Source organism: Furipterus horrens, unplaced genomic scaffold, assembly GCF_987537825.1.
Source record: "Furipterus horrens unplaced genomic scaffold, mFurHor1.1.pri manual_scaffold_10, whole genome shotgun sequence".
NCBI lineage: Eukaryota > Metazoa > Chordata > Mammalia > Chiroptera > Furipteridae > Furipterus > Furipterus horrens.
Genome location: NW_028327180.1, coordinates 19,656,181 through 19,683,808, shown reverse-complemented (window position 1 = coordinate 19,683,808; position 27,628 = coordinate 19,656,181). Strand labels below are relative to the sequence as shown.

The following is a 27,628-nucleotide window of genomic DNA, read 5'->3' as shown; positions in this document are numbered from 1 at the left end:
CGCCGCTGGTTCCTGGGGGCCTGTGACGTTTCATTAGCGATGATGGCTGACAGCTGCTTCACTACAGAGGGCCCCTTGACCCTAACGGTCTCATCGGTCCTGCTGGTGGTGACGACCTTCAGCTCCCCTCCCCTGGAGGAAGCCAGAGTGCGAGCGGAGGGCGAAGGGGCAGGAGCGCGGAGAGGCTCGGCGCAGGGTACCGCACTGCCCGGGGTGGGGTCACCGGCTCGGCCGCCGCAGGCTCAGCTCCCACCGTGGCTCCTGCGTCCCAAGGGCGTCCCTCTGCGTACTCGCGGAGACCCTCCGAGCCGGCGCTGCAGGCAGAGGCATGGCCGCGGGGGCAGCGCGCAGGGCGGAGGCGCGGCTGGAGGAGTCGCTCCAGCATGAGCAGGTACCTGGCGCCGGGCACAGGCCAAGGGGACACCTAGTCAGGGTTCCCAGGATCACGCAGGGACCCAGCGGCCACACTGTCCTCCAAGCCCCCATCCCCACCTGAAAGATGCTGGTGGCTTTGCCTGACCCCGCCCCACCTCGGGGAAGACGAACTCCAATTCTCTCTTCCTCCCCTCTCTCTTCTTCCTCCTCCCCTCCCCGCCTTTCTTCCTTGGTCCTCCCCTCCCTCTCTCACCACCCAGGCCTTAACCCGCTCATCCCTACCCATTCCCTGCACCCCATACCTGTGCCCCTCTCTCTTCTCTCCCAGGGCACAAGCCCCAGAGCCCAGGTGAAGGCCAAGGGCATTGGAGGACATCTTGAGGATCGGCGGGGTGTGCATCAGGTTTGACTCTATGGTTCTCAAACTGGAGCGAGCACCAGAGTCCCTGGGAGAGCTAGTTGAAAGGCAGGCCACTGGGCTCTGCCCCCAGGCTTTCTAGTATCTCACCGGTTGGACAGGGCCTGATCCTTCCCAAGTCCAGTTCCCAGGAGGTGCCGATGCTAGGCTTTGAGAACCACTGGGCTAGTGGGTGGTGATTTCAAACCCAATCCTTATTTTTGCTTCCCAGGACAATTCTTAGGCCTTGACCAGGTGCCAGGAGCTGTGCTACATGTGGGGTTAAAGGGATGCAATTAGAGGTGGCCTTTCCTCTACGGGCTCGCATCTTGGAAGGAAAGTAAAACAAGGGCAAAAATAACTCAGGGTAGGAAGAGATGGCTGCCTCTAAAACAGGTTCAAAGAAGAAAGGGATTGCTCCTGGCAAGGGGGTAGGCCAAGCTGGGTGGGGGGAGCGTGACCTTTGAGCTGGGCCGTGGAGGATGGGTGGAATCTGGCCACCTGGTGATGAGGAGGAAGGAGAATTCTCGATGGAGGGGACAGCAGACCAGATTGCTTGGAAGTTAAAAAAAAAAAAAAAGTTGCGAAGAGATCATGAGGAAAGGCAGGGGCCGGTGATAGTCACTAAGGCCCTGGCAGACATCCAGGGTTTACAAGGATTTGTAGTGAAAGATAAGGGAGAGCTAGGTCACAGAAGGCCTTGTGGACCACACTTCACACTTGGGATTTAGTCTCTACAATGTAGAAGCCATGAGGAAACCCCATGGCTTTCTCACTGGTTTCAAACCCAGACCATCCAAAGGAGGTTACAGATGGAAAACTGTGCAACAGGAGTGGCAGGAAACTGGTAGTCGCTTTTGCAGCTGATGTTTGCTCTCCCTTGAGGCCCATAGGGATGCCTTGCCCTCTGCCCTCAGGACCCATGGCCCCCATGTTAACTCAGCCCCAGGAAGGACTCACAGCTTTTCCCTTAATCCCTGATAGCAAAGCTGTGTGACCCAGGGACCAACAGTCAACTGTCACCTGGGAGCCAATTAGAAATGCTGGGTCTCAGTCCCCACCCTAGACCTACTGAATTAAAATGTGCATTTTAACCACACCTCTGGGTGACTGCACAACAATTGGTTTTTAGCTTCCAAATGACCAAATAGAGCACCTTAGCAATGACCAAAGGCGGGCAGCAGGTGGGCACACTGCAAGTCGTCCACAAGCACTTCCGGCGGGGGGGGGGGGTGGTCTGGGTGCTCTCTGCTCCAGCTCAGTCTGCAAGGGCATGGCCAGGAACCCCTTTCCTGGGGCCTGGCTTTAGATGAAATTAGTGACAGGACATAAAAATGCTCCAAACAAATAGAGCCTCTGGTCAGATCTGTCTCTAAAACCTTGAATTTAGAGATGATATTTACTCATTGGCATTATTTGAGACACCAGCAAAACACGTATTTGGGGGCTTCTTGGATTTATACATCCTATCCCAGATGCCAAGTGGCACTGCCTAATGATGGGCCACTCTCTACAACCCTGACTGAATGGTGCCTCATCTGGTTCTCAGATATTTATTAGCAGTGACCTGATTACTGCTTTGTTTGGGGTGTGCACAGAAGTGTGTGTGTATGTGTGTTTTAATTCTATAAGCAAACATTTTATTAGGGCTTTCATCCTAAATTATTCTGGCTCTATTTATGTTTTTCAGATCTCTCACACAAAGTTTTCTGTGGACGATGAGTGGAAGTAAGTGACTTGTAAATTTTTTTATTGCCATTATACTAAAAATTAGATTTCCATCTTAACCGTTTGAAAAATTAAAGGAAGCCATCTTTTTATTTGTCTGTTTCCCGGGACAGGGAAGGTGAGTTAGCACAGCCACAGGTGCACAAAGGCAGTATAGACCAAAACCACGGTGTGCTCTGTGCGAGCCCCAGAGCTGGCTTTGGATGTCCTTCAAAATAAGACAGTGTCAACTTAGTGTTTATTTTAGGGACCAGATACATCTGGTTTATTTTATATGCTGTTTCCTCTGTGTTCTGGTACCTATCATGGCTCCCTGTGGGCAACTTACAAAATGAAATATCCCTCCTTTTTTTGCTTTATGGTAAATCAATCATGAATGTATTCCTAATTGAAATAGGAAATACTTATTACATTTGTATACCACATTATGCTTTCTGTCCTGCTTCCACATAGGTGAACTATTTGAGATGCATGTCCATTATATACACACAAAATAGATTAATGTCACAAAGCATATTTTGTTTTATATCTATGCAAGTGCTATTTACACTTATGAGAGATTGACTTTTCTAGGTATAGGGCCTAAATTGAAACTATATTCATTACACAGAATATTAAATAGTTATTTTGATTTGGGGCTGTGAAAACTTATAACTAAATTTTTATATGCTTTTATTTTTTTACACTTACCATCTCCTCAGAGAAATGAGTGTATCTTAATGAGCTTCTAGAAATCTTTCTTGTCTCCTAAACTCAGCTTCCAACACAGAAAGCCATATAAGTTTTCCTCAGGATGCTTACCTGAAATGGAGTTCAGCATCCATAAAGTGTTTCAGTACAACTTTGGTACCTTCCAGCACTAACATTCTAAGATTCCATTCCAAAGAAGCTGAACATAAGCAGGAATATTTACTAGGCTTTGGGGTTCATTTCTGCACATTCTCCAGCAGGGGTCACCCCTGGGATTTGGATGGGGCCCTTTTCTGAGACACTTCTTCAGTTCTTTTTAGTAGCTCTGTAGAAATGCTAGTAAAAGGAGAGAACCCCACCCACATATCCAGCAAGTGCCTTTAAAAGGTTGCTATCTTGTGGCTCAGAATATTTCCCTGCAGTATTTTCTGACTGGTACTCTAACTCAGAGCAACTGTAACCAGCAATAAGTGTTGGGGTGGGGGAACACAACTCAGCCAATAACCCCCAGAAATGGTGTTTTTAATTGCTATGGGCACTGGACTGATCATTTAATTCATTTCACTGATCTAGGTTATAGCTTGGGCACTGCAATTTTAAAAGCTCCCCATTGATTTTAACTTACGGTCAAGGTCAAGTGGCTTTGAAGAAAGCCACTTCTGCTATAGGAAGTTAAGCCACATGACACCATCTTAGTGGCTTTTTCTACCATTGTGCAAAACCAAGAGTCCAACTAAAAACGAACATTCAGCCATCGTCTAAATGTGTGTGCCTATCTAAGATAATATTTAGGCCTCTTCTTTCTCCTGATAATGAAAACAATTTATACAACTCACTGAGGAGTTTTCTGTAGCTCTATGGATAGCCTTCTCTCCACAGGTGCCATCAGCAGGATATCCCTTTACTTAAGAATATTAGAAATTACTTGAAATTACCAATATTTAAAATTTTATGACTTTCAAAAATGATTTCATATGATTCACTCTATTATTCCTCTAACTATTATTATTACTATTATGAACAAATAAAATAGCATAAGTGCTTCACAGAGGTACAGAGGGATCATTATTTTAAATTTTCAAATGAGGAAACTGAGGCATAGAGATTGTTAGTGACTTTTGAAAGGCCATATGGTGATAAACTGGCCAATCAAAGACCGGAACCCAAGTTTTTCCAGGACCCAGAAGTGATTTGGGGGCAGGAGGGGCATGGCGGCCCGTAAGTTGACTCAAAAGGACAAGGCTGAGGTCAAAACCACATGGGCTGGAAGGAGTTGGTTTTGCTGATAAACTCAGTCTCCTCCTCTCCACTGCCTCCTCCCCAAGCCTGGAAGAAAGGGAAGAAGAAAGAAAAACTTGGAAAACCTCACAGTCAAAGCCTAAAAACCCTTACATTTGAAATCCCCAATTGCTTCCTATGAGCCCAGCCTATATTTTTTTGCTAACTGCGCAAAGGTTGAGGCCTTTTGCAGATGACTTCCTTTGCCGGTTCCAGCCTGCAGGAGGAGCGGATGTACAGGATGCACTGGGGCCACGATTCCGTGCACGTGGAGATGATCTTGATCTTCCTCTCCACCCTGGTCATCGCCCAGGTTGTGCTGGTGCAGTGAAGACAGAGGCATGGCCGGTCCTACAACGTAAGTCTCCCTCGTGGCAGCTGGAAGCCCACTCCTCTTGCTGCCACCTCAGTCCTTCTTTTACCACTTCGAAGAAAGCGGTTTGAGTGATTCTCAACTGGGTGCACTTGTGGCCCCAGGAGACATTTGACCACATCTGGAAACATTTTTTTATCCTCCCGCCTTAGTGGGAGGAGCGGGGGGAAAGGAGTTGCTACTGGCATCTAGTGGGTAGAGGCCAGAGTGCTGCTGGGCATGCACGGGACAGCTCCTCATGACCAGGACTCCCGTGGTGCCAAGGCTGAGAGGCCCGGGCTTAAGCAAACCAGTTTTCCTTTTGTGCGCCAACACCTTCTGCCAATGACCCAGGAAAGGACTAGGAATGCCAGGAACAGAAGGTTGAGGCCATCTAGCTTCGTTGCCTTAGCAATGCACTGTGTTGGCACTGACGGTCCGCATATCCACGGAAGCCTGTGAATGCACACAGCGCACTGAACTCAGCCACTTTCTGCACCATCCCATTTTCACAGGCTAGCCCCACAAGCACGTCCGCTAGAACGCTGCCCTCTCTGGGCCTCAGGGACCCACTGGGCACTGCTGGGCCTGCAACCTTGCACTTGCAATGTTCAGAGCAGTGGTTCTCAAACCTTAGGATCTATCAGTATCACCTGGAGGGCTTGTTAAATCAGCTTCTCTGGTCCCTTCCCCAGGCTTTCCGAATCAATAGGTGCCTGATAATCTGTATGTCTAACAAGTTCCCAGACGGTCCTGGGACCATATTTAGATAATCAACGGTTTAGACTTGAGTATGGCCTAAATGGAGAAACATAACCCAGGAAGAGGCTCCTCAATTACTACTCCACATGGGCCAGGGGAGGGCACCAAAAAGAATCCTTCTCCTTCCCTTCAAATCATCAGAAGGTCTGATGACTACTTACACAGAACTGGGGTTTCAGACACCTTGTTAACTCGCCTCAACACACGGGCAGATCATTTACCATAGATTGAAACATTGTTCCACTTAAATCAAACTTCCTGCCCATTAATAGTTGTGAAACACTAGAACATAGTACAACCATACCAATAAAGTATTAAGTCTGTTCAACTCTTTAAAATGAGGCAAGGCACGAATTCATACATACTTACGTAACATTGCAGAATCTCCTTTAACAATTTAAATAGCAAAGTCAACAGCAGTCTGAACTGATTTGAAGATAGAAATCTGGACCAAGTGAATTCCTAAGAATCTTTCATATGCCACGATTCCATAATTATACCTGTTTGATTTATGTCCACACTTCCCTTCATTGCCTTTGTACCAATAGCACAATATTCCTTGGAGTCATTTACATACCTGAGGAGTTTCTGCTTCCCTCTAGCACACTCCCCTTCGCCCTCCTCCTCACCCACACAGATGCACACAGACACATGTACAAATGGTTGCAAACACACAGGAGTTTGGGATTTGCAGTGCAAAGGAAAGGAGTATCATGTATATACATAACTTCCCTCCCTCCCTTTCTTTCCTTCCTTTCTTCCTTCCTTCTCTATGGGTGACCCACTCATCATCTTGTACAAAAAGACAAGTGAAAAGATATCTCTGTTTTGTCTTAATTTGCAATTCTTTTCAGATTCCTTATGTACATGGTAAAAGAAAAAACATGGTACCATGGGCAGCATCTGATTTGTCAGGACATTGGTCCTGCCATGACATGTGGGCGGGGAGAATATGGGTGATGGGATCCAGATGCAGGGCTGCCCTTCCCCAGGCATGCAGATGTGTTTTGTACGTACATGCCCAGATGGTGACCCCTCTGGCATTATTAATGTGTCCCAGCTGCCAGGCTTCGTCTGTGCATGCGTGCACCTCAATTTCACATAGTTCATGTGTTTATTTATGAGGCACAACACTCCTACATTTCATATGTGGCAGTTACTTTTAAAAATGAAAAGCTTTAACTGCTCTAGAAATTGATAAAGCATCTTTTAAATTGCTATGAAATGTAGCCCTCATTTCAAAAGTACGTCTCTGTACAATTATTGAATTTATAATGCAAATTTCTGACCTTTCTCCTTGCATGTTGAGAAAATGTGCTGCCGAGTTTACACTTTAAAGATAGTTAAGAAATTAAATATTTGCATACAGAATACATTATAATGATTTCTTTTTTGTTGTTGTTTTTTTGCTTTCCTTTTATTTCTGATTTCCAAGGCCTATTTTTAAAAAGTTGCATATCTATAAGTTTGAACATTGTTATTCTCCGTTAATTAAATCCAGGCATCAATTAAGAGAAACTTGGGATCTTCTAGAAAATGGGTCGTATTTATAAATCCTCAGGGAGAGAACTAGCTTTATAAATATATAGTCCAATCATCACTTCAAACTATCATAGATTGGAACTCCACCGAATTAAGGAAGTGGATTAGTCTCATAAACTTTGGCTTATAACCAAAAGTATAAAATATAAGAGCATGGTAGTTGCACTGAATTAAAATGAACTTACTCTTAACTTTTTATTTAAAAACAAAAAACTTCAGCATGTTTATGGAGGAAATAAAAAGATGAATCAAATTCTTAAAACAGAAAGATGAGAAACATAATTGACAGGTGGAATTCATGTCCATTTCGTTCTTTGATATCAAAAGTAATGAACTAAAAAAAAAAAAAAATTCAAAACCTATAATATATCATGGATAACTATCTCCATTATAAGCAAAAAGGAAATGAATGACCAGAATACTGATGAGCTTTTTTAAGGAGCTGCACACTTTTATCTTTAACAGTAGATGGTCAGAGTTGCTCATGCTGAATACTAAAGGGAGCAAATCTTATCTGGGTTTGCTCGCATGTGCTTTCTGGACCTCATGAAAACTATTCTACTTCCTTAAGGAAACCCTGTTTTTCCTATTGGGATATCTGTATCTATCTAGTTATATCTATATCTATATATCTCAATTTCATAAATAAAGGTGCAAACCCATTCATTAGCTTTGACCATACCCACAAAGTAGGGTGGAAAATGAAAGCAATTATATGATTAATTCAGACACAAGCAAAGAATACGTACCCTGAAAGTACTGCCTGGGAGTCAAAATAAAAAAATAGGTTATAGCACATTTTTTTTCTGAACTCTTTAGATAGTTACCTCCATGTATATTTTTATTTGAATATATATGTATAATAACAACTGGGTACTGTTCCCTGAAAGATTTAGAGCGATTCTAAGATGTCAGATCCAGGTTGTTTGTACGGATGAAGCAATAAAAAGAGAATGAAAAGCCTAGGATATGTCTTCTTCTTTGACATTGAGAGAAGAATGGCTGTGACCTTGTCTTTTTCATTTACATCTTGAAGTCCTATCAAATAATTGTGGTTATTGACTTCTAGACTATTACAACCAAGATCTTATTAAAGCATTCAAAAATACATCCATAGACTCTTTTAAAAGCCACCTTCTTTTATCACAAATATGAAGAGAGTAAAGAAAACAAATAAATGACACCAGTCTTTTTTATACTCAGATGGCAAGAATACCCCAACAACTACGTCAACATCACTGGCAGATGTAATTAATCAATCATGATACTCTTTACCACAAAAGAACGATGCAGGCCCTTAGAATCCTCCTCAACAGAGCATTGCCAGGTGCAAATACCAACGAAAGTCTGCACCTGAGACCAAACCTTGCTGCCATTCCCCTTCACACTGGTGCTGAGAAAATAATAGGCAGTTAGTCTAGATGTGAAAAAACATGAAAGACCAAAGAGTATTGCTATTGTTTAAACCTATACGCTTTTTGCTAGAGAGGTGAATAGCTGGTATTAGGCCTGATCTAAAGAGTAGGAGTATCAGTCGCTGCGGTAACCGTATCAAGTCATTGACCCACAGTCCATCCGTGCAGCCCTACCTTCTGCCATGTGGGATTGAGGCCAGCCAACTTACAGAACCATCTAAAGTCTACTTGGATTCAGGTCATCAGTACAGACCACAGAGGGGTTACACACAGAGGAAAGGAAATGGTCTGACCCACATCTCAGGGTGGCCTGGAAAAGGCACCAGAAACCAAAGGGGAAAGAGAAGAAGCAAACGGTGGGCTGCAACTCTAATAGTCAGGGGTGAGGTACCCCTGAGTTAGGATGCCAGGGTTAATGCTGCAGAGTGTACCGTTACCGACAGCAGGCAGACGTGGTCCAGAAGCAGCTCTGACACCGCTTCCTCCTTTGAGATCACTGCATTTGCACATGAGCCCGCCTGTGACAGTAGCAGTAGCCCCTGAGCACCACACAGCACTGTCTGTAGAGCGCTTTCCTGGCCTCAGCCCAGCAAGCAGGGCAGGCATTGATATCTCCAATTTTACAACCAAAAGAGGGCTCGTTTGTCCAAAGTCATAGCTGTGGGTGCCTAAAGTTGCTTTCATCTGAAATAGCCAAAAGGAAGGAGGTGACAGAAGCTGGATAGTTTGGGTTATTTTCCATTCAGATCTTCAGACAACTGCACCCATCCGCTCCATAAATGCATGTTCAGAACAGTTTGTAGTTGGGTGGTGAGCCGGCTGAGTGCTACAGACAGGCTGGGCAAGGGGATTCCCCCACAGTAGCTCCTGCATCATTTAGTAACGGGCATGCCATTCTGGGCCTTCAGTCATTGAGATTTTCTGTTCATTTCTCTAACAGCTGGTGACCCTGTTGCAGATGTGGCTTGTCCCTTTGTATTTCACAATAAAACTTTATTGGTGGCGATTTTTGTCTATGTGGGGAATGTTCTCTGTTATTACCAGTTACATCCTCTTCAGAGCTACCCGAAAACCCCTCTCCAGGAGAACACAACGGTAGGTCGTCCATTCCTTTCTGCTCTGCCATCCCCTTTATTGTAAACACTAAAAAGAACAGTTAATTTCCATTTTCCTGGATGGGGGAGGGGGCTGCCTTGAGTAACAGAATTATTTGGAGATTAGCTATGAGGCTGTTAGTTCACATTCATTATTTAACGGTGATTCAGACATGCCTGTAAAATGTATTACTTTAGATATTCATGAAGTCTGCGAGAAAGAGAAGTGAAAGTACTGTTTAAGTTCTCTGGAGCACTATTTGCATGTTTATTTTTAATGTAGCATTTTGTTTTATTCTATTAGAAGTTGTCATGCACATTTTATAGTAGAGCAAGAGTTATTAGTCTGTATTTCTAACAACTGTGCATGAGGTTTACATATGATAAATCATAGGAAATGGACAACTTATTACTCTCATAACAAGTGAGGCTTTAATATTCCATTGATCGTTTTAATGACCATGTCAGCCTCTTAATATTTATATAATTCCATTATATTATTCACAAATCCTTCCAAAGTGTTCATAACATGCCCACAATTGCTCTCATGCTACCTGTTTTTTAGATAAGGTCTGAATCCAAATACAGATAAAACTGAAATGGGATAAAGAAGAAAATGCATAGTGTTTAAATGGTAGTAAGACAATGTCAAATTTTGGCATTTAAGTGCCTGTGAAATATTTTATGATTATTTAGCCATTCAGATGTTTGTTTTTATCTAAAAAAAGTGGCAATAACAAATTCAACTTGTTCTTCTAATATGGAGAAGGAAAAAATATACAGTGAAAGAAATCAGACGGATAAATGTAATGATAAAGATTGAAATTCAAATAAGTGAATTCAGGCTTATGGGTATTTTAATTTAGTCCCACATTGGGAAGCATTTAGGGCGGTGTTAGAGGACCTTCTAAACTGGCCAGTTTGAGGTCTTAGTCTTTGTAGGGCCTGGTTTCCCCATCAGCAGGCACCCCTCCTCCTCACAAAATGTTGTAAGTTATGTAAGACTTGTGAAGTGATCTAAGTTTTGGATGAATTGAAATTTACTTCTTTCCATCCTCTGGATATAATCTATATTATATTTCCATGAAAATGGATCTCTCTTCCTCTGTACAATGTATTACCCTAGCCGAACACAGGCTTTCAGTGCATAGCAGCTCATTCAATGCAGAGGAACTTCACTACAGGAAATACCCAAAATGCAGCCTCGTTACACCCATGGCCCATCTGTCCCAGATGGCTGGGATTCCCGAGCCCTCTGCTTCTCATGCCCACAGTGCCTCCATTTCGGCTTCTTCCTGCCTGCAAAGCTCTGAGCCCTGCAATAGTCTGAGAGCCAAGACACTACTCACATTATAAGCAGCCCCAGCTGCCATTTGAAGAGAGACAGCCGGAGAGGCTAATTAGGGCCCCTTTCCTTCTAGAAAAGCACTAAGGATAAAGCACTCTTATTGATGAGAGGCAGTGGCCCTAAGGATCTTTATGGATCTTTGCTTAATCATCATATTTTAGGTAAGTCACATCTCAGCAACTTTACATTTGGAAGCAGAGGACTTCATTACAGGCTAAGAACACTGGTCCAGTACATAAGCATGGCAGAAGGCAAGCCCACGAGGAATGGTCTCTGGCCCCAACTCGTATAAAAACCGGCTGTTTCTGCCCCAGAGCACACCAAGCCCTGGCTGAGGGACAGAGCAGCAGTTGAGGAGAAGTGGGTTTCCTCTCTATTCCAATCGGGTTGTCCATCAAGCGATGTTCAGGCTCAAAAACAGGCCACATGCAGCCACAAAGAGCTGGGCCTGATCACATCAGTTCCACCCAAGGCCAACGTTTCCTGTGTGGACACTGCTCTGAATCATGACCACAGTTTTCTTTCTGGCTTAGCTGTAATCAGATTAGCAAGGGGGTTCTGGACTCTGGGAACCTCTACTCCCCTGCCACCCCAGAAAGGAAGATTTGGAGGCAATATTTGGAACACCTAACACATCCATAACAATAATATGACATATTGAGCATTTAATGCACCAAGTCTTTTAAACATCAATGCTTTATCACAGACAATCTTCAGAACTATTTCAGGAGCTGGAGTTCTCATCCTCCCATTATAAGTGAGCACTCATAGGAAGAAATGCCGAGTAGGCTGGCCAGGGTCTCACAGGTAGTAAGTGGCGGAACCCAGGATCAAGCCAAGGACTACAGGAATGCCAAGCCCTGCTCCTGATAGCATGCTGTGGCCTAATTACACCAACAAACCACTCTGCACAGAGAAACCCCGCAATTAAACAAGCTGTTAGTCAGGACACCTCTAATGCTGGCACCACCTGCAGAGGGACCCTTTGCGTAGAGAGGGGGTACATGGAGCATGTGTGGCCCTCAAGGAATCCCACTCTGGTGCTGGCTGGTGCTTTGGGGTGAAGAGGGGGTCCTCTCAGAGTTGGCCACTCTCCCATCCCCACCCTTCTTAGCAACACAAACTTCCACCTTGATCTGGCTGTGCTGAGCAAAGATTCAAACTGTTTGGCCCTGGCCAATCAAAAGGACCAAGCCAATGGCCCACGGAGCCCTCTGCCTCCAAAGCCAGCTCTGGCCCCTGTAGAGATGACGCAGCCTCACAGTGATTTGAGCCACCTCCTGCGAGCTTCCGGCTCCATGTAACTCATTGCTGACACCTCCCCTGGGCGGGATTACACCCGGAGGCAGAGGTGCCCCCTCCCCACCCCCGCACCAGACAACCCTTGTATGTGTTGTTTGAAGCAGGGAAGGCACTTCCCCATAGAAATGATGTAAATGACAACTCATCTGTCCCGGTAGCCCACAACCCGCAGTTAAACCACGATGTTTCAGAAAGTCCCTTCTAACTGAAACTCAGTGAAGCGGGCATCTTTTCAAATAACATCAAAACATTATATCAGAAATATAGAACTTAAGCGTTTGGTGCAATGGCTCCACCAGGGAGGAAGCTGGGGAAGGTGAGAGGGTGGGGTCAGGTCTCTGCGGTGGGTCTCTCAGTGAAGTTCAGGGCAGAAGGCAGGGGGAGGGGTTTCGGGAGGATGGGGAAAGAAAGGACTGAGGGGCAGACTGGGTCTCCTGCCACTGGTTGCCCTTGAGAGCAATGGTCCAGCCACCCCCTTACTGTCTCTGGGCACCTAGGGTAGCTTCTCCTTCCACCACCTCCTCCTGTTCCCTGTTGTAGAAGGGGGTCTGTACTGTGGCCCCCCAAGAATGGACCTAGACTCCAGCCTCTTCCTCTATCCTCCCAGACATGAAGCAGCACATGGCCCTTCGCATAGCTTTTTCCAAAGGCTTTTACTGACAGGGATGAGGGAAGCGAACAAGGTACAGGGTTCCCTTCTAGAGCATCTCCACTCTCCCCTCCATCCCCATCCTTTCACTTGCCCACTGAGACCTGTGGGAAGAAGGGAAGGCCCTAAGGGGGTCATGGTCGGTGCATCCAAACAGCAGAAAACAACAAGGCTGAGTGAAGCCCTCATGCAAGTTCATCCTGGGGCTAGGTGAGGCATACTTTGATGGAGCGGGGAGAGGAGGAGGGCTGTGGTTATCTGCTCTGGGTCTGGGGGGGCGGGGGCAGCAGGAGCAGGAGAAAGAGAATCTTTGGCTTTGCTTGCCTCCAAGGTACTCCTGCCAAAACCACTCTTCTAAGCTAACCCTGGAGCCAAATGAGAAAAGGGCAGGAGGCAGGGAGGGTCCCAGGTACAGTAACCATCCCTGAAGGCCATCATTACATGAGGAACTTAGATAAATTACAATGAATATATATATAGATATATATATACACACACACACACAGAAACACACGCACATGATAGTACCATTTATACATTGCTTGTTGATAGTATATTAAAACTCTAAATGACTATTGAGTTTAGCTGATACAATATACTTATGTTTTTTATATTACATAATAAATAGAATTTTAGAAACTAAAAACTGACTTATGACAATGTTTGAAAAAGATAAAATACTTTATAATATATTATACTCTGTGTCTCTCCTCATTTTTCACTCCACAGTTTGGTCTACAAATGGTTTCTTCTAATCTACAAACTCAGCTATGCATTTGATGTTGTGGGTTATTTGGCTATCATGTTTACAATGAGTGGACTCCATTTATTTTTCAAGTAAGTATTTCCAGTGGAGACATTAATATCTCCAAGCACTTGCTTGTAACATTCACCTGGTCAAGTTCTCTGTATCTGGAAGCCGCATTTGGCCCTATAGTTTCCCATGCACCCATTGTTTATAGTACTCACTGCTATAGATGTCATTGGGGGAAACCAAAAGAAAAGTAAGAGAGAAAGAAGCCTACAGAATAAAAAATTTTTTAAGAAACTGAGCTTTAATGCAACAATGACTTTTTGGCAACATTTTTGAAAAATAGATTTTCCAATATATTTTTAGATTTGGGGGAAATTTTTCATTCCAGACTATATCTGCTCCGAATAAGAAATGTACATCATTTTAAACTCAGCTACAATGAATTCCAAAGTAAAGGTTCATTATCATCAATTACTTTGTCATTTGTTTATCATTTTCTCAAAAAACTAAGTTGGCAAATATGGTTATTAAATATGCTTTGAAAATGTAAACTAATTTCAAACAACTAATAGCAACTTTTCCCTTTTTTCCTAATTAAATATCAAAGACCTTAATAAATTCAATCAATTTCTTTCCTTTTGTTCAAAAAAGTGATTAATGTGTGTTAGTAAAATGACAGTCAAGCAAAAGAATAATTTCAGGGTAGTTACGGAGTTCCTCACATTTAAGGTTACTACAATAAGATGTTTCTTGTTTATTTGCTTTTTAACACCCCTCTTTACACTTGATCTGCAAATTTAAAAGATCTCCATTAAAAATAGGCCTGCATTTCCTTCCCACAGAAATCTGAAGCATCATTTTCTTCTATATATCTTCTTCCTTAAAACTTCTAGAACTGTGCTATCCAAGACAGTAGCTGCTGGCACATCTGACTATTGAGCACTTAAAATATGAAATAAGACATGCTGTAGTGTAAAATACACACTGGATTTCAAAGACAGCATGAAAAATAATTTTTGTATTAACTACATGTTAAAATGATAGCATTTTCATTTTATTGCTGAAATCATTTCATCCATTTCTTTTTACCTTTTTAATGGGGCTACTAGAAAGTTTTCAATGTTCTATGTATGCCCAATCTATATTTTCATTGGATAGTACTGCTCTAGAATTTTGTTTCTAGGACCCATGAAATCCCTTTTGCTGGGGACAGTTGGAAAAGGAGGAAACTACGTGCTTAGAAATTGAAAGAGATGTAAAGAGATAACAGAAAATCTTGAGAGGAAATCTTGGCCAAGGTGTGCTGTGGATGAGACCCTTGCAGTAGAGCTGAGGCTGAGTAATCAACCTGTGTTCTGGAAAGGGAATTTCAGATGTAACACGTAGCTATGGAAAGCAGCTCAAATGAAATGTCCCCAGAATACCTCTCATATCGAAGTTACTTTGAGACAATAATAGAAATAGAAAGGCAGAGATCAGCAACCCTCAACTCATAAAACAAAGAAGGCAATGGGAGACAGGGCCAGCCCTGGTAGAAAGGATTCTTCCTATGGCAAGAGAGCAGTTCAATTTATAAAGCATTTCATGAGCACCTACCATGCTTAGCAGGAAAGGAACAGAAAATAACTGCACAGAGCTATCATTGCTAGTTTAAGACATAGAAAGACACTGATTTTCTTTTTTTTCAGCACACTGTCCATATCACTTTCTTTTAGTCGAATGCAAGAATATTTGTAAGGACTTTCATTAAATAATTTGAAACTACAGTTGTCCCAACACTATTATCTCATGAGATTTTAAGATCCTTACCCATGACTTCCCCTACAATGAAGCATACCAACCCTTCAGATTGGGAAGGAATTATTTCTCCCTACTCAGTGCCATTGATCACCATTGCATGAAGATTCTCTTCTGTGGAGCCACGAGTTTGTTATTATACTTTTTATCAATATCTGCTCGCCGGGACTAGAAGAGAAGATAAGCTTCACACCCACCCCCTCAACCGCCCCCAGACACACACACACACTGCTTTAGTTCTCAAATATACCCAGGAAAACCTTGAAAGAATGAAGCTACCACCTGTGTTGGAATTCCCAGTTCACATCAATGAGGGATCTGTACCCTCTAAATCTACAAAGCTCTCTGCCTTCCCATTTCCTTCCCAAGTTAACAGAGCCTCAAAACACCTAGAAGAAGGTTCCAGAAACAGACTATCCAACTTCTCTCTACTCTCCACTCCCTTCCTGATTCAGTCAGACCCACCCATGCCCACTGCTAATATTTGAGACTATTGACAGATATAACAAAGCAAATATGCAATGATTAAGATTTAGAAATTAAATTAGAAGCTAATCATTCACTTTTTAAAGAGATCTTGGAGAGGTCATCTATAACAGTGTCAACAATTTTAAAGAAAAGAAAAAAGAGGGGACTATAATAAAGAATTCTATTATATTTGAAATATAATCCAACTTGCAAAAAAAAATATTTTTGCCTAATATATGACAACTATGGCATAGTAGCAAAAGACCTCAAAATTTGAGGATGATTCTTAGATCTATCTCAACTACTCTGGGGTAAGATAAGAAATATCAAATCATTCCATAAAATTTAAGGTCTAAAGAAGGGATTCCCAACCTGAGCCGTGTTATAGGGCCACCTAAGTAGCTCCTAAAAAGCACTGTTGTGCAGACCCCACCCCGGGCCAGTTAAATTAAGGCCCTTGAACATATCAGTTTAGTTTTAAATCTCCCCAGGTGATTCTACTCTCTATTTAGGGCTGAGAACTATTGCTCCTTTAAAGAGGTTTGGAATGTCACCTGCCTATTGGGATACCTGGGGTCTAGAGAGCTTCCAAAAATATTGCTACATGGGCCCCATGCCCAGAGAGTTTGATATCATTGGCCTTGGGTATGGCTGGAGGATGGAGACTTTTACGAGCTGTCCAGGTCTTCCTACCCAGCTTGACAACCATTGATTTGAATCAGCGTGTCTAAGGACTGAAGTCCCAAGAAGCATTTAAAGATTTTCTCAAGAATTACTTTGTCCACTTAGCACTGAGTGGAAAAATTTGAGGGAAATTTAGAGAATTTAAAATTCTTTCATGAACAAAAAGGAAAACTAAACAACTCAATGAAAAATTACCCCCAAGTTTCTATTAGACACTGTGGAAGGCAATATTCCCCTAGCTACAACCCTTCCTTGCCCCTCAAATGCCCCATTCTTATCTCCTTGCCCTGTTGTTTTCCATAGAATCAAGGCTAGAGACTCCATGGATTTTGGTGTTGTGTCTCTGTTCTATGGCCTCGACTATGGCATAATGGGGAGAGATTTTGCAGAGATCTGCTCGGAATACATGGCTTCTACTCTAGGAGTAAGTGTTGCTTTTCTTTTTTGTGCCCATTTATTCTTTGTGCATGGAGACATGGTTTCTCATCTTACACCATATTTACATCCATTTTCAGAAATCTAGAAATCTTTTTCAGTTCTCTCAGCCCAATTGCTCCTTGGATTCTCCTTGCACCAAAAAAATTGTCTGTGCTAATTAATTAAAAAATACATTTCTTATTGATATAAAGTGGTTAGGAAATAAGGCATTTTAAAAAAATAAAATGGACTATTTGGAAGTAACCACATCTAGCATGCTCCAGTCACCAACTTTTATAGAATTAGTAAAACTTCAATATTAACAAAACCCTTTATCTCTGCCTAATGAAAATAAATGTCATATTTGATGTACCCAAAACACTTTAGAATCAACCAGTGCCTCAGCATACTACTCGTCACAAGGATCCATTATGTTATGTAGCATTTGAAGAAGTAGAAGATATAAAATGTGTGCTAAATATATTCTGACTGCATATTGTTCCCTGAAATTTAAAAAAAAAAAAAAAGCCTAATAAATTTTTTTAAACTCCCTTAAAAATAAAACTCAGAATGGGCATCCTTTTTGGTTCTACAGATTTCAGATTCAGATACAAGGAGCGTTTATCTGTGTCTGATTCATGCACATCTCATCAACACAAACCAGAGCCTCCAGGGATGGCCGCTGGTCTCAGGAATTCTGCAGCTCCGTCCTCTATCGGTGCCTTGGTACAAAGCCAGATCTGAAGCGGCAAATCTAGTGTGAGAGGCAAGAGTGAACTTCTGGACTATTCTCCTCTCTCTCCATTTATGGGGCAGGACTGGGAGGACATTCCCTTGATTTCACCCTCACCCCATCTGCCCTTTCCCATCTCCACAAGCTCTATCTTGCCCTTTCCCTGGAGACTGGGATCCAACTTCTGTGGTGAAATGCCGGAACAAGATACCTATTGGAATTCCTCTGCCATGGGTCACCTCTGGGCCAGCAGCCTGTCTCATGAGGTGGAAGTGTTACAGAACCCCTGGGCTGTTCCACTTGAAAACAAACCCACGGGCTCTTTAGTTAGGGGTCCGATTGCCTGCCGCAGAATTACAACTCTGAATATTATAGTTGAGAGAAAAGAAAATTGTTTATTTAACAGTTACACATATCCTTGCCTCCCCCCTACCAAACCTAGCCAGTTCTAGGAAGGTCAGAAACACCGTTTCCCCACTTCCCACAGTTCAGCTTTACCAGCAGCTGCCAATCACTCAATCTCATTGGGGAGGTCCTTTCTGTGCTGTGGTGCCCTTCAGCTCTCAATGCAGGACCACCTGGATTCTCAGCCTCCTTGCAAACTGTCTTCTTTCTGTAAACCTCATGGATCTCCGCTCCTTCTCCAGAGCACCCCTGCGAACAGCCACCAGCGAGGGAGACAGCCCCAGAGCGTGCCCCCCCCTAAAGTGTTCGCAGCTGCCTATATATCCCTGACTGCGTCCTCTGACGCAGTGGGTGTTGCCAACAGTTCTGCCCATTCACAGACCCCCACGTAGGCTCTGTGTGCTTTCCTTACCATCACCTGGTTCAAGACTCCTCCCATCCACCTGAGGTCTTGGAAGCATCCAAGCAATTTTACATAATGAAAGACACCAGCCACCAGCCTCAGGCGTGTGGAGGCATTCTGAAAGCTGCCTCCTTCTCCCCATACCCCAGCCGCAAACTCCAGGGATTTTTGGACTCCTCTGTTTCTGTAACAGAAGGACAACAAAAGAGGGAGCGTTTTCACTCCCAGTTCCTCCAACAAAAACCAGAAACCATACTCCTTAAAAAATACCCAGGGCCTCTTGTGCTTGTTTATGGACAAGAGAGGAAGAGAAGATTGTATGTTCCCTCTTCTTCAGTGGGCCAGGAAGAAGAGATTTAACCTGGCAAGACATCCCAGTCTTTCAGCATCAACTTTCTGGAGATGTCTCATCTGATCCCACACATCTTCTGTCATGTTCATTCAACTACCAAATATATAAACACATTGCCTCAAGCCATTGGCACAGCCACCAGCAACTTAAATTGATGGTGTGTGTGTGTGTGCATACACTATAATCACACGGGAATTAAAAATATATAGATGCCTGGGCTTACTCCAGAGCTGTGAATCAGAATCTCCAGGAAATTAAAGAGAAGGGCCAGTCTCTGGCTGAGTAAGCTTAAACAGCTTCCTGTGAGATTCTGAGCTACGTCCCTGGGTAAAAACTGTTCCACCTGAAGGATTGCTTAGTCAGAAGATGAGATTTGAGGTTATATTTAGCCATGTAATTTTGGGTCCACCTGGGGGTGAGTGGGTTTTTGCCTGGAAACCTCACCCCTACTATAGCATCGATCTTATGGGAAAAACTGTTCCAAGTTCTAAACCAACTAAAAAGCAATAAGGACTCCATGCCCCGCAGCCGGCAGCGTCTTGCCTGGGTTGAAAGAAGGGTCTGTGCGCTCCTTTTCAGTGCTGCCCTGTGCATGTCCCCCAACAGTTCCACAGCGCCAGTGGGATGCCCACGCAGAGCTTGTCTGACAGTATCTGCGCCGTCTGTGGACAGAAGATCATCGTGGAGCTCAGTAAAGAAGGGCTCATTGAAGACACCTACCAGCTTTCCTGCAGTCACGTGTATCCTTTTCATGGGAGGCCATCTGGTCTTTAGGAAGCAATATCGGGGGTGGGGGGGGAGCAGATTTCAAATACCCTGTGTTGGGTACAGGCGATGGCAAGTCAGGGAAGACTGTCTCATGATGTTCCCTCCTTCCGATCCTCTTCCTCTTCCCTCCCCCTCTGCCTGGCTTAGTTCCCTGACCTTTGTCCCGCTGCCCATCCTTCTTTCTGAGACTTTCTGATCATCGCTGCTGCGTAATGAACTGCTAATTTAAGGTGAATCTCCTCCTCCAGTGGTTTCCTTCTAAAAAAGGAATCTTAATGCCACGAGGACTGGAAGCTGCAGCATCTGTACAGGTTGCTGGTTGGGAGAGCTGGTGAAGCCATAAGTGAACAGGCAGCCAAGAAGGACTAGGGAGCAGAAGGGGGTGAGAAAAGAGTAACAGTTCAGGTGCAAGGAGGAGCTCAGGACTATCTGGGTGGAGCCCCAGGTCTGAGTCGCCCAGGACCAAGCACAACAAAGTCTGTTTTGTCTGCAGATAATCCTGGGAACCTGCTTGTGACACCAGCGGTAATGGGGACAGACAGGATAATGCCACAGGAACCAAAATGTGGGCACCTGGTTCTTGGACCGTTTGGCTCCTCTGCCTATGAGCTCTGCTCCGAATACCCATCAGCTGGCTGAAGGATCTTTAGGTGTTAGGGGCCAGACAAGCCAAGCCTGGGAACCAGCACTCTGTGGGACCCCAATAACCACTGAGGAGAACCTCAGTATGTGGAAAGGCGCTGGGATCAAGAGCCCCGAGCAAGGCAGCATGTAACTCTGGATACCAAAGCTGGGTTTGGGCTGGCCAACAATTCTTTTTTGAATATAAGATACTTTATTTTATAGTGTAATATCAATTTTACAATATTACTCTACACTCAGTTCAAAGCTCTGGCATTATGAGGTGCTTAAACATTTGTCTCTTACCTCGAAGCCCACCTATTTCAGCCAGTAATACCCTAGATGTGTGGTGCTCATGATTCAATTCTGTTTATGATTCAATTCTATTAGTGAACAGATTCCACTTACTCAGTCCTGAGAGTAAAAAACTGGACCGAATGCACTTGAAATGTAACAGGAACCTTTACTCCAACTAGCCTTTACATGTTATGGTAAGAAGCAAAGATATCCCCTATGGAATTCTCTGGTGGTTTTTCAGTGTGATACCTTTCCCAGAAAACTATCATTCATAGTAGAAATTTTCCAGGTCTGGTCCTAGTTTTCACTATGACTTACTTTTCATGTGTTGGAACACAGCCCCTGCTGCCTTTTGCAAATGGAAATATTTCCTCTCTCCACCTTTAAAAGACCTTAGGGATGGTTGTACATGTGTGCTTATGTAATCCAAAATGTAGTTACCTCTAAATTTGCTTTGCAGGGAGTATTATTAATGGCCCATTTTAGTATGAGTCATATTAGCAAGAGGCAGGCAAACGTGAGTCACATTAACAAGGCAGGGCCAGAGATCTGAGTATTGCTCTGTAGCAAATCAGCATGGAGATTCTGAAGATGAAAGAGAATATTAAAGAGGAGGGGGATGATTCACTGCTGGCTCCAGCCCTTTTGAATGATGGGCCAAATGAGTTTTGGTTCAAAATCTTTGTTACAATACAACACTTTATGTCAACCTAAGCATATTACAAAAGCAGCCCCAATTCCAAGAACATAAAATAGTGGAAACTCTTAGTTGCACACTTATCAAATATTGAGGAATTATTCACATGGCCTTGACATGTCTACACCTCCACAATTCCTGCATGGGTTAAGGAGGGAGGGGCCTTCTACATCATGGCTGTTCACATGGGTTTATGACAGGCCAGTCAGAAAATCATGACATCTTGGTCCAGAAAGCCACATTAGGATTGATGACTATAGAAATAAATAGATGAATAGGACAGATCTCATTATAGTTCATCATTTTTCCCAAATCTACAATGTTGTGGCACCTGGGAGAATATATTTGCAAAAGTAATTGGCTTTGAGTAATTCATCCAAATATTCATTCAATGCATAGGCACTCAGGCACTGCCTAAGGTGCCGAGGACAGGGATGAATGAGACACAGCATGTGGTACAGGAGTGACACAGAATGGACAGAAAGTCATGATACAGTGTGGTACATGCTCTAATAAGCGTAAGTCCCCGGTGCTGTGGGAAACATAGAATTCACTCTCAACTTTGGAGGCGAAGGGCCAGACTCTCTAGATAAGGGGATGCATCCAAATGAACCTAGGCATGTGCCTAGGTTTATATTCTATTAAAAACAACTGGCTCCTTATCAGTAATAATAAAAAAAAGTTGAGGAAAAAACATAAGCTAATAGAAATATTTGTAAGTTTATGACCACAAATAATTTAAATTCATCTAAGAGCCTAAGACAAGTCTGATTACATAGTAGACACTGGTAATGCACAAAAGTAGAAAAGTGAGATGCTATGGGAAATGCATGAGAAATGCCCTATAAGCAAGGCAGAGAAATAAAACGATGTATTTATATAAGATATTACTGCAAAAAAGCACTTTCACATTCTTTATCTAACGTAATTTTTGCAAGAATAGTGAGGCAAGAACACCAAGTGAGGCCAAGAAGCTTGGTAAACTCCTCCGGGTGATGAGCTATTGCAGCTCTAACTCCAAGCTCATAGACCTTGGGGGCAGGGGGCCACTGTCCTCCAGAATCTCCCTAAAAAAGTGTTGCGCCCCATCAAGTCATGACTGCCAGCCATTCTCTCACCCTCCACTACCCCGCCCTACAGATGGGATCATTTCCATTGTGTCCTCCTGAAGCAAACCTTGCCTTTCACATCCAGAACCTTCCCTAACAAGATGCCAAAGCTTTCATGAATTCTGCATCCGAGGTTGGTGTATTGTTGGTAAAAAGCAGATTTGCCCTTACTGCAAAGAGAAGGTTGACCTGAAGAGGATGATTAGTAACCCGTATCCTTTTTAAAAAACAAGCTATAAAATATTATCTTAAATGTTTCTGGTGAAGAATTCTTGAGTCTAAACTTTCATTATCTTCATTGTAGTTACAGCAGGGAACTTTCTTGTTTCTCTAATTGCCTATTTCATCGAAACGACTTTTTGCTCCCCTGTGCCTGTTACTGTTGTGAGTAGGAACTTAAGTGCCAAAAAAGACATGTTCTACTCTTTATATTCCAAGTGTGAACTAAAGTATAGGAAGGTATTTTTAAGGTGCACCAAATTTTATTATTTCCATTCATGAGTAGACCTTCCCCACCCCTACCCTTTCATTTTGACTTTTTAAATTCCTTGCTCTGCCCTCACCTACTCTTAGACCAAAGCCTAGTGATAATAATATTGAAAGGAAGTAAAGACCCTACAGGCTTGGTCAGTTTATGGCAACAACTAGGATTTTTATAGACACCAGGATCCCTATCTGAATAGACCCAAATCTCATTAAGGCACAGGAAGGTACTGACCCCATTCAGAGTTGACTACAAAGACTGTCCTCAGCTCCACTGGCTCTAGACCATAATACATATATCTCTTCCAGAGTGGAAGGTAAGTGGGACTAAAATATATCCGAGAAGGGCATTGAGAGGTTGGCCTCAAGCTGCCAAGTATCCTCTCTTCTCCTGAGACAGCCTTTCTGTACTTTCCGAGTGTCAGTCCCCTGAAGGAGACGCCTCCCTTGGTTCCCCGCTCCTCACCAACCCTAAATGCAGTTTTAACAATGCCTCTTGGCATTGCCCTCCCCCCATCGCTGAGGTTTGCAAATGAAAGACAGACTTTCAAGTCGGGTGGCAGAGGAGGCATGTTAATAGGTCCTCGGGTCTTAGAGCCACGCTATAGCTAGAGAACAGCATCGCAGACACCAGCTTCATCTACAGGCCCTGCCTTTCCCAGGGAGTTCCCGCGACCGGGCACAACGAAGGCTAAAGGTGTATGACAGTCCTTCCTCCTTCTTTCTCATGCCCCCACCTTTGAATTTCCATTCTCTTATGAGGAGATAGAGCCCAGAACCATTTTTGGTGAATAACTTATAAAACCACAGTCCATAAATCTTTGTTATAAAGTTGGTCATAATGTGATCATAAATGTCACCTTTAATGATCATTTAAATAACAAAGAGCAATTGGTTTCTTTATATAGCCTTAAGAAGAAAATAAGCTTTTGAATGTTCCATGGGCTCTTGAGTAGAAGGAAAAGCTACATGCGAAAAACTGCCTTTATGTGTGTAACATTGCTACCAGAGATCCTATGTATTAAGTCCCGTTAGCACAATTTATCAAAGACACCAGGTAAAAGTATATCTTAGCTGTGAAGACATTTTTCTTTTTAATACACAATGAGTTTCCTCTGATGAGCTGAGTACAGGAAACCCAGAGCTGTTTTGCTCAGTTATGGCAGCTCCATTATTCTTGGCTTTCCAATATAGTCATTTCCCTCTTCCCCTTTCTCTTAGTATATGACCCTTCCTTGCTTTTTATTCTTGTTTTATAGCTTGGGATTTTAGTATAAACTTTTGTTTTTAGGAATTAGGTGCAGTATGAAGAAATATGATACCTAAATGCTATAAAAATCATGTAAGGGGCTTTTAATTGAGCACAGAGAATTAACAAGAAAGGAAATGCCCACTTATGACATTGCCAATTACATTTGCAAATGATATTTAGGATTATTTCCGCCCCTTGGCCGGATATAGGGCAACGTCCTTAACTGAGATGTAGCTGGGAACGCACACACATTTTATATGGACAAATCCTGGATTGGCTTCGTTATTTGGTGGCCTGGCAACCCATGGTAATAGGAATCGTTCAAGGCATTAACTATTCACTAGGCCTGGAATAATACAGCAGACTTACTCTGGAAGCAACGTTTTGCATGTTGAAATATTTTCAAATCCTTGATCCTACATTAACTATTGATATTCATTTTTTAATTTTAGAGATGATTCCAAGAGTTTAGAGAACTGAATAAAATTTGGTGGTCTACATAAGGCAATGTGGGAAGAATGTAAAGAACTGAACAACAGGATAAACAAATGAAACGTGCTTTGCATCTTTCTCGTTACACTTGTTTTCTAATCCATGCATGTGACACATTTATTACAAACCACCATGGATGGACACCTTGCTTCTAATTTGGCTGATATTGATGACATCTGTAAAGTGTTTCAGAAAGAGACTTTCAAAGTACTTCTCACATAGCACGCTTAGTGATAACTAATACCTTCTGATTAGTTCGTCTTCAAAGCACTTGGCAGAGTCGTTAAGTCATCTGTGTTTTAAGAATCTGGCAATTTTCTACTCTTTGTGCTTGGGGCCACGTGGCCACTTTGGCAACACAAAGCCCTTCCACAGAGACAGTATTCCTCCTGAAACCTCCAGCACTAGGTGCCATGGCCCACTTGGGGCCAGAGCCATGCCAGGTTTCCTGGGCTGCGAAATGCACCCGGCCCATCTAGGGGCGACACTGAGGTGGAGAAGGAAATCACTCCTTTCTCTTGTGCCACTCTGCACACACACACACACACACACACACACTCACTCACTCTATTGCTGTATGCTGCTTTTATTTTCTTCATAACACTCATCAATACCTGCAATCATATCAGAGGTGTATTTATTATTTATTGCTTATCTTTCCCGCCATGAAGACAGAGAATTTTATCTGTGTTTTTCCTCCTACTTCATCTGCAGCCCTTGGAGCAGTGACTGGTATAGGACACTCAATAAATATTTTTTGAAAGATGAAAAATAATCCTTTTGCAGAAGGGAAGAAAATTAACAGAATAGGAAAGACCAGTCAGAAAGACTTAACCTATGATTGATAAGTCAGACTCCCCCAGATTAATTCAGTTTAAAGCGCTGGTCATTTGTTAAACAGCCAACATGGTATACATAACATCAGACATCTATTCTGCAGCACAGCATTTAAAGGTATTACACACCCACTGCCAAAAGCACTGGCAACATACTTAATGCTATTCAAAGTTCCATCATGGTTTTCCTTCTTGAAACTGCCCAGTGCTTCAGTGTCGTGATTAGTTCACCACCCAGATCACTAGGAGATTTAACTCTGCTTTATTTTTCTACTCAGCAAACACACCAACAATTCAATACTCATCATGTACCAGGCATGTGCAAGGGTTAAGAAGATAAAACAAGATTCTTGATCTTGTGGTCTATTGACAAATGAAAGACCTCACAGCTGGATAAATATTAACTAAAAATTAGTTTTTCTTCTGGAAAAGAATGAGCCCTGAAACTTGTCTCTGATGTGTTTGCGTCTTATCTTCAGTGGACAGCTGGGCGAGGGTCGCTTTCACTATAAAACCTATTATTTATCTTATTTTTATTTTATTTTTAAGAGTGTAGCTATCTGACTTATTTTCTTTAAAAAAAATTTTAATGTACTGATTTCAGAGAAAGAGAGGAAGGGGACAGAGAGAGAGAGAGAGAGAGAGATGGAGAGAAATATTGATCTGTTATTCCACCCATCCACACACTCACTAGTTGATTCTTGTATGTGCCCTGACCAGGGATTGAACCTGCAACTTTGGCATATCGGGCATATTGGGACAACACTCTCTCTAATCAACTGAGCTACCTCGCCAGGGTGCTTTTAGAACCCTTTAGAACCCTGGGCAAGTAAGCCAGTATGAATTTGCTTGAAATTCTGAAGGACCCTTAGAGTTCAGAAATATGTTAGATAATAATAGCTAAACAATCCCAGAAAAAATAAAGGTACTATTTTTTTATGTGGTTTGAGTATGTAAAATTAAATCCCAGTTTTTTGAAGTAACATATATATCAAATGTTGGAGACCTACACAATATGCAGTTATCAGTGATTATCTGAAGGTGAAAGGATAAGAGCTGGTTCTTATTTTCTTTTTTGTAATCTTATCTCTTTTACAAAATTTCTACAGTGAACATGCTACACATTTGCAGTGAGAAACATAACGATTATTTTTAAAATATTACTTTAAATCTATCGATCAACTATGAAGTTATTTCTGTTGCTGTGTAAATGGTTGCAATTGAATCTAACAGATCAAGTCCATATTAAATGTGCCTAGTCCTCAGCACAATTAGCACTGCGCTTAATGTCAGAAATACAGAAGTAAAGCAAAAAGTCCATGATTGTGCTTGGTTTGTGCGGCACCCCCTCCAGTTGCCTCCTCCTGAACTCTTCCATGTCTTTTCTCAGGCTGGCTACTGTTTCCTCCCTAACCCTCTCCCAGGTGTTTGCATGAGCAAGAAGAAACATGATGAGAGTGTCCCAAGGACTAAAGCCTGTTATGCACATAATGAACTTATTTCTTTGGGATGTTTTTCTGCTAACGACAGGATCCCTTATATCCCTGCCAGTACCCATTACAGAAAAACACCCATTGGCAAATGATAATACATAAAGAGACTAATCACTTCTTGGTAACAGCTCACCTCTACCACAGGTAACCCTGTGCAAGCACCCCATGGTTCCCACCCTCACAGGCTTGGCCCCTTGCCCTCCTCCCCGCTCCAAAGGGAACAGTAAGTAGGGGCCATGTGCTTGGTAGTTTAGTTACATTACTGCACATTAGTATCTACATCATACCCTATGACCTCGATATCATTATCCCTATTTTAAGGGCAGGAAAATATTTTGGGTCAGGTTAAGTAATTCACCCAAAGATACGTCTCTACTAACCCAGGACTTTCTGACTCCAGAGCCCAGTTACACACACAGACCCAGTTCTGGCTGAGAACTGAGCAGGGTCGGAGGAAGTTCACTTCCTTTCACATGTGGTGCCCAGCTCAAGAAGAAAATCACACCAAGTCAGTAAATAGCATTAAATTTAACATATTATTAAATCTAGATTATAAAAATTAACATATGGAAGTCCAGTCTATATTTTATTGTGTATCAAATATTTTTTATCATTGTGAGGGGTCTCTAGGTTGA

The 27,628-nt window shown here is 42.8% G+C and overlaps 1 protein-coding gene across 1 annotated transcript; it reads left to right on the top strand.

Annotated features, from left to right (window-relative positions):
• The first annotated feature begins 268 nt into the window (after nucleotides 1-268).
• Nucleotides 269-24,541, top strand: RNF175 (ring finger protein 175). The gene is given in 9 exon segments (XM_090288463.1): nucleotides 269-391; nucleotides 2,463-2,500; nucleotides 4,685-4,826; nucleotides 9,480-9,634; nucleotides 13,662-13,769; nucleotides 16,939-17,059; nucleotides 19,552-19,685; nucleotides 22,548-22,649; nucleotides 24,407-24,541. Coding segments are annotated over 9 exon segments (984 nt in total). The 5' UTR covers nucleotides 269-328; the 3' UTR covers nucleotides 24,528-24,541.
• The last annotated feature ends 3,087 nt before the right edge of the window (nucleotides 24,542-27,628 follow it).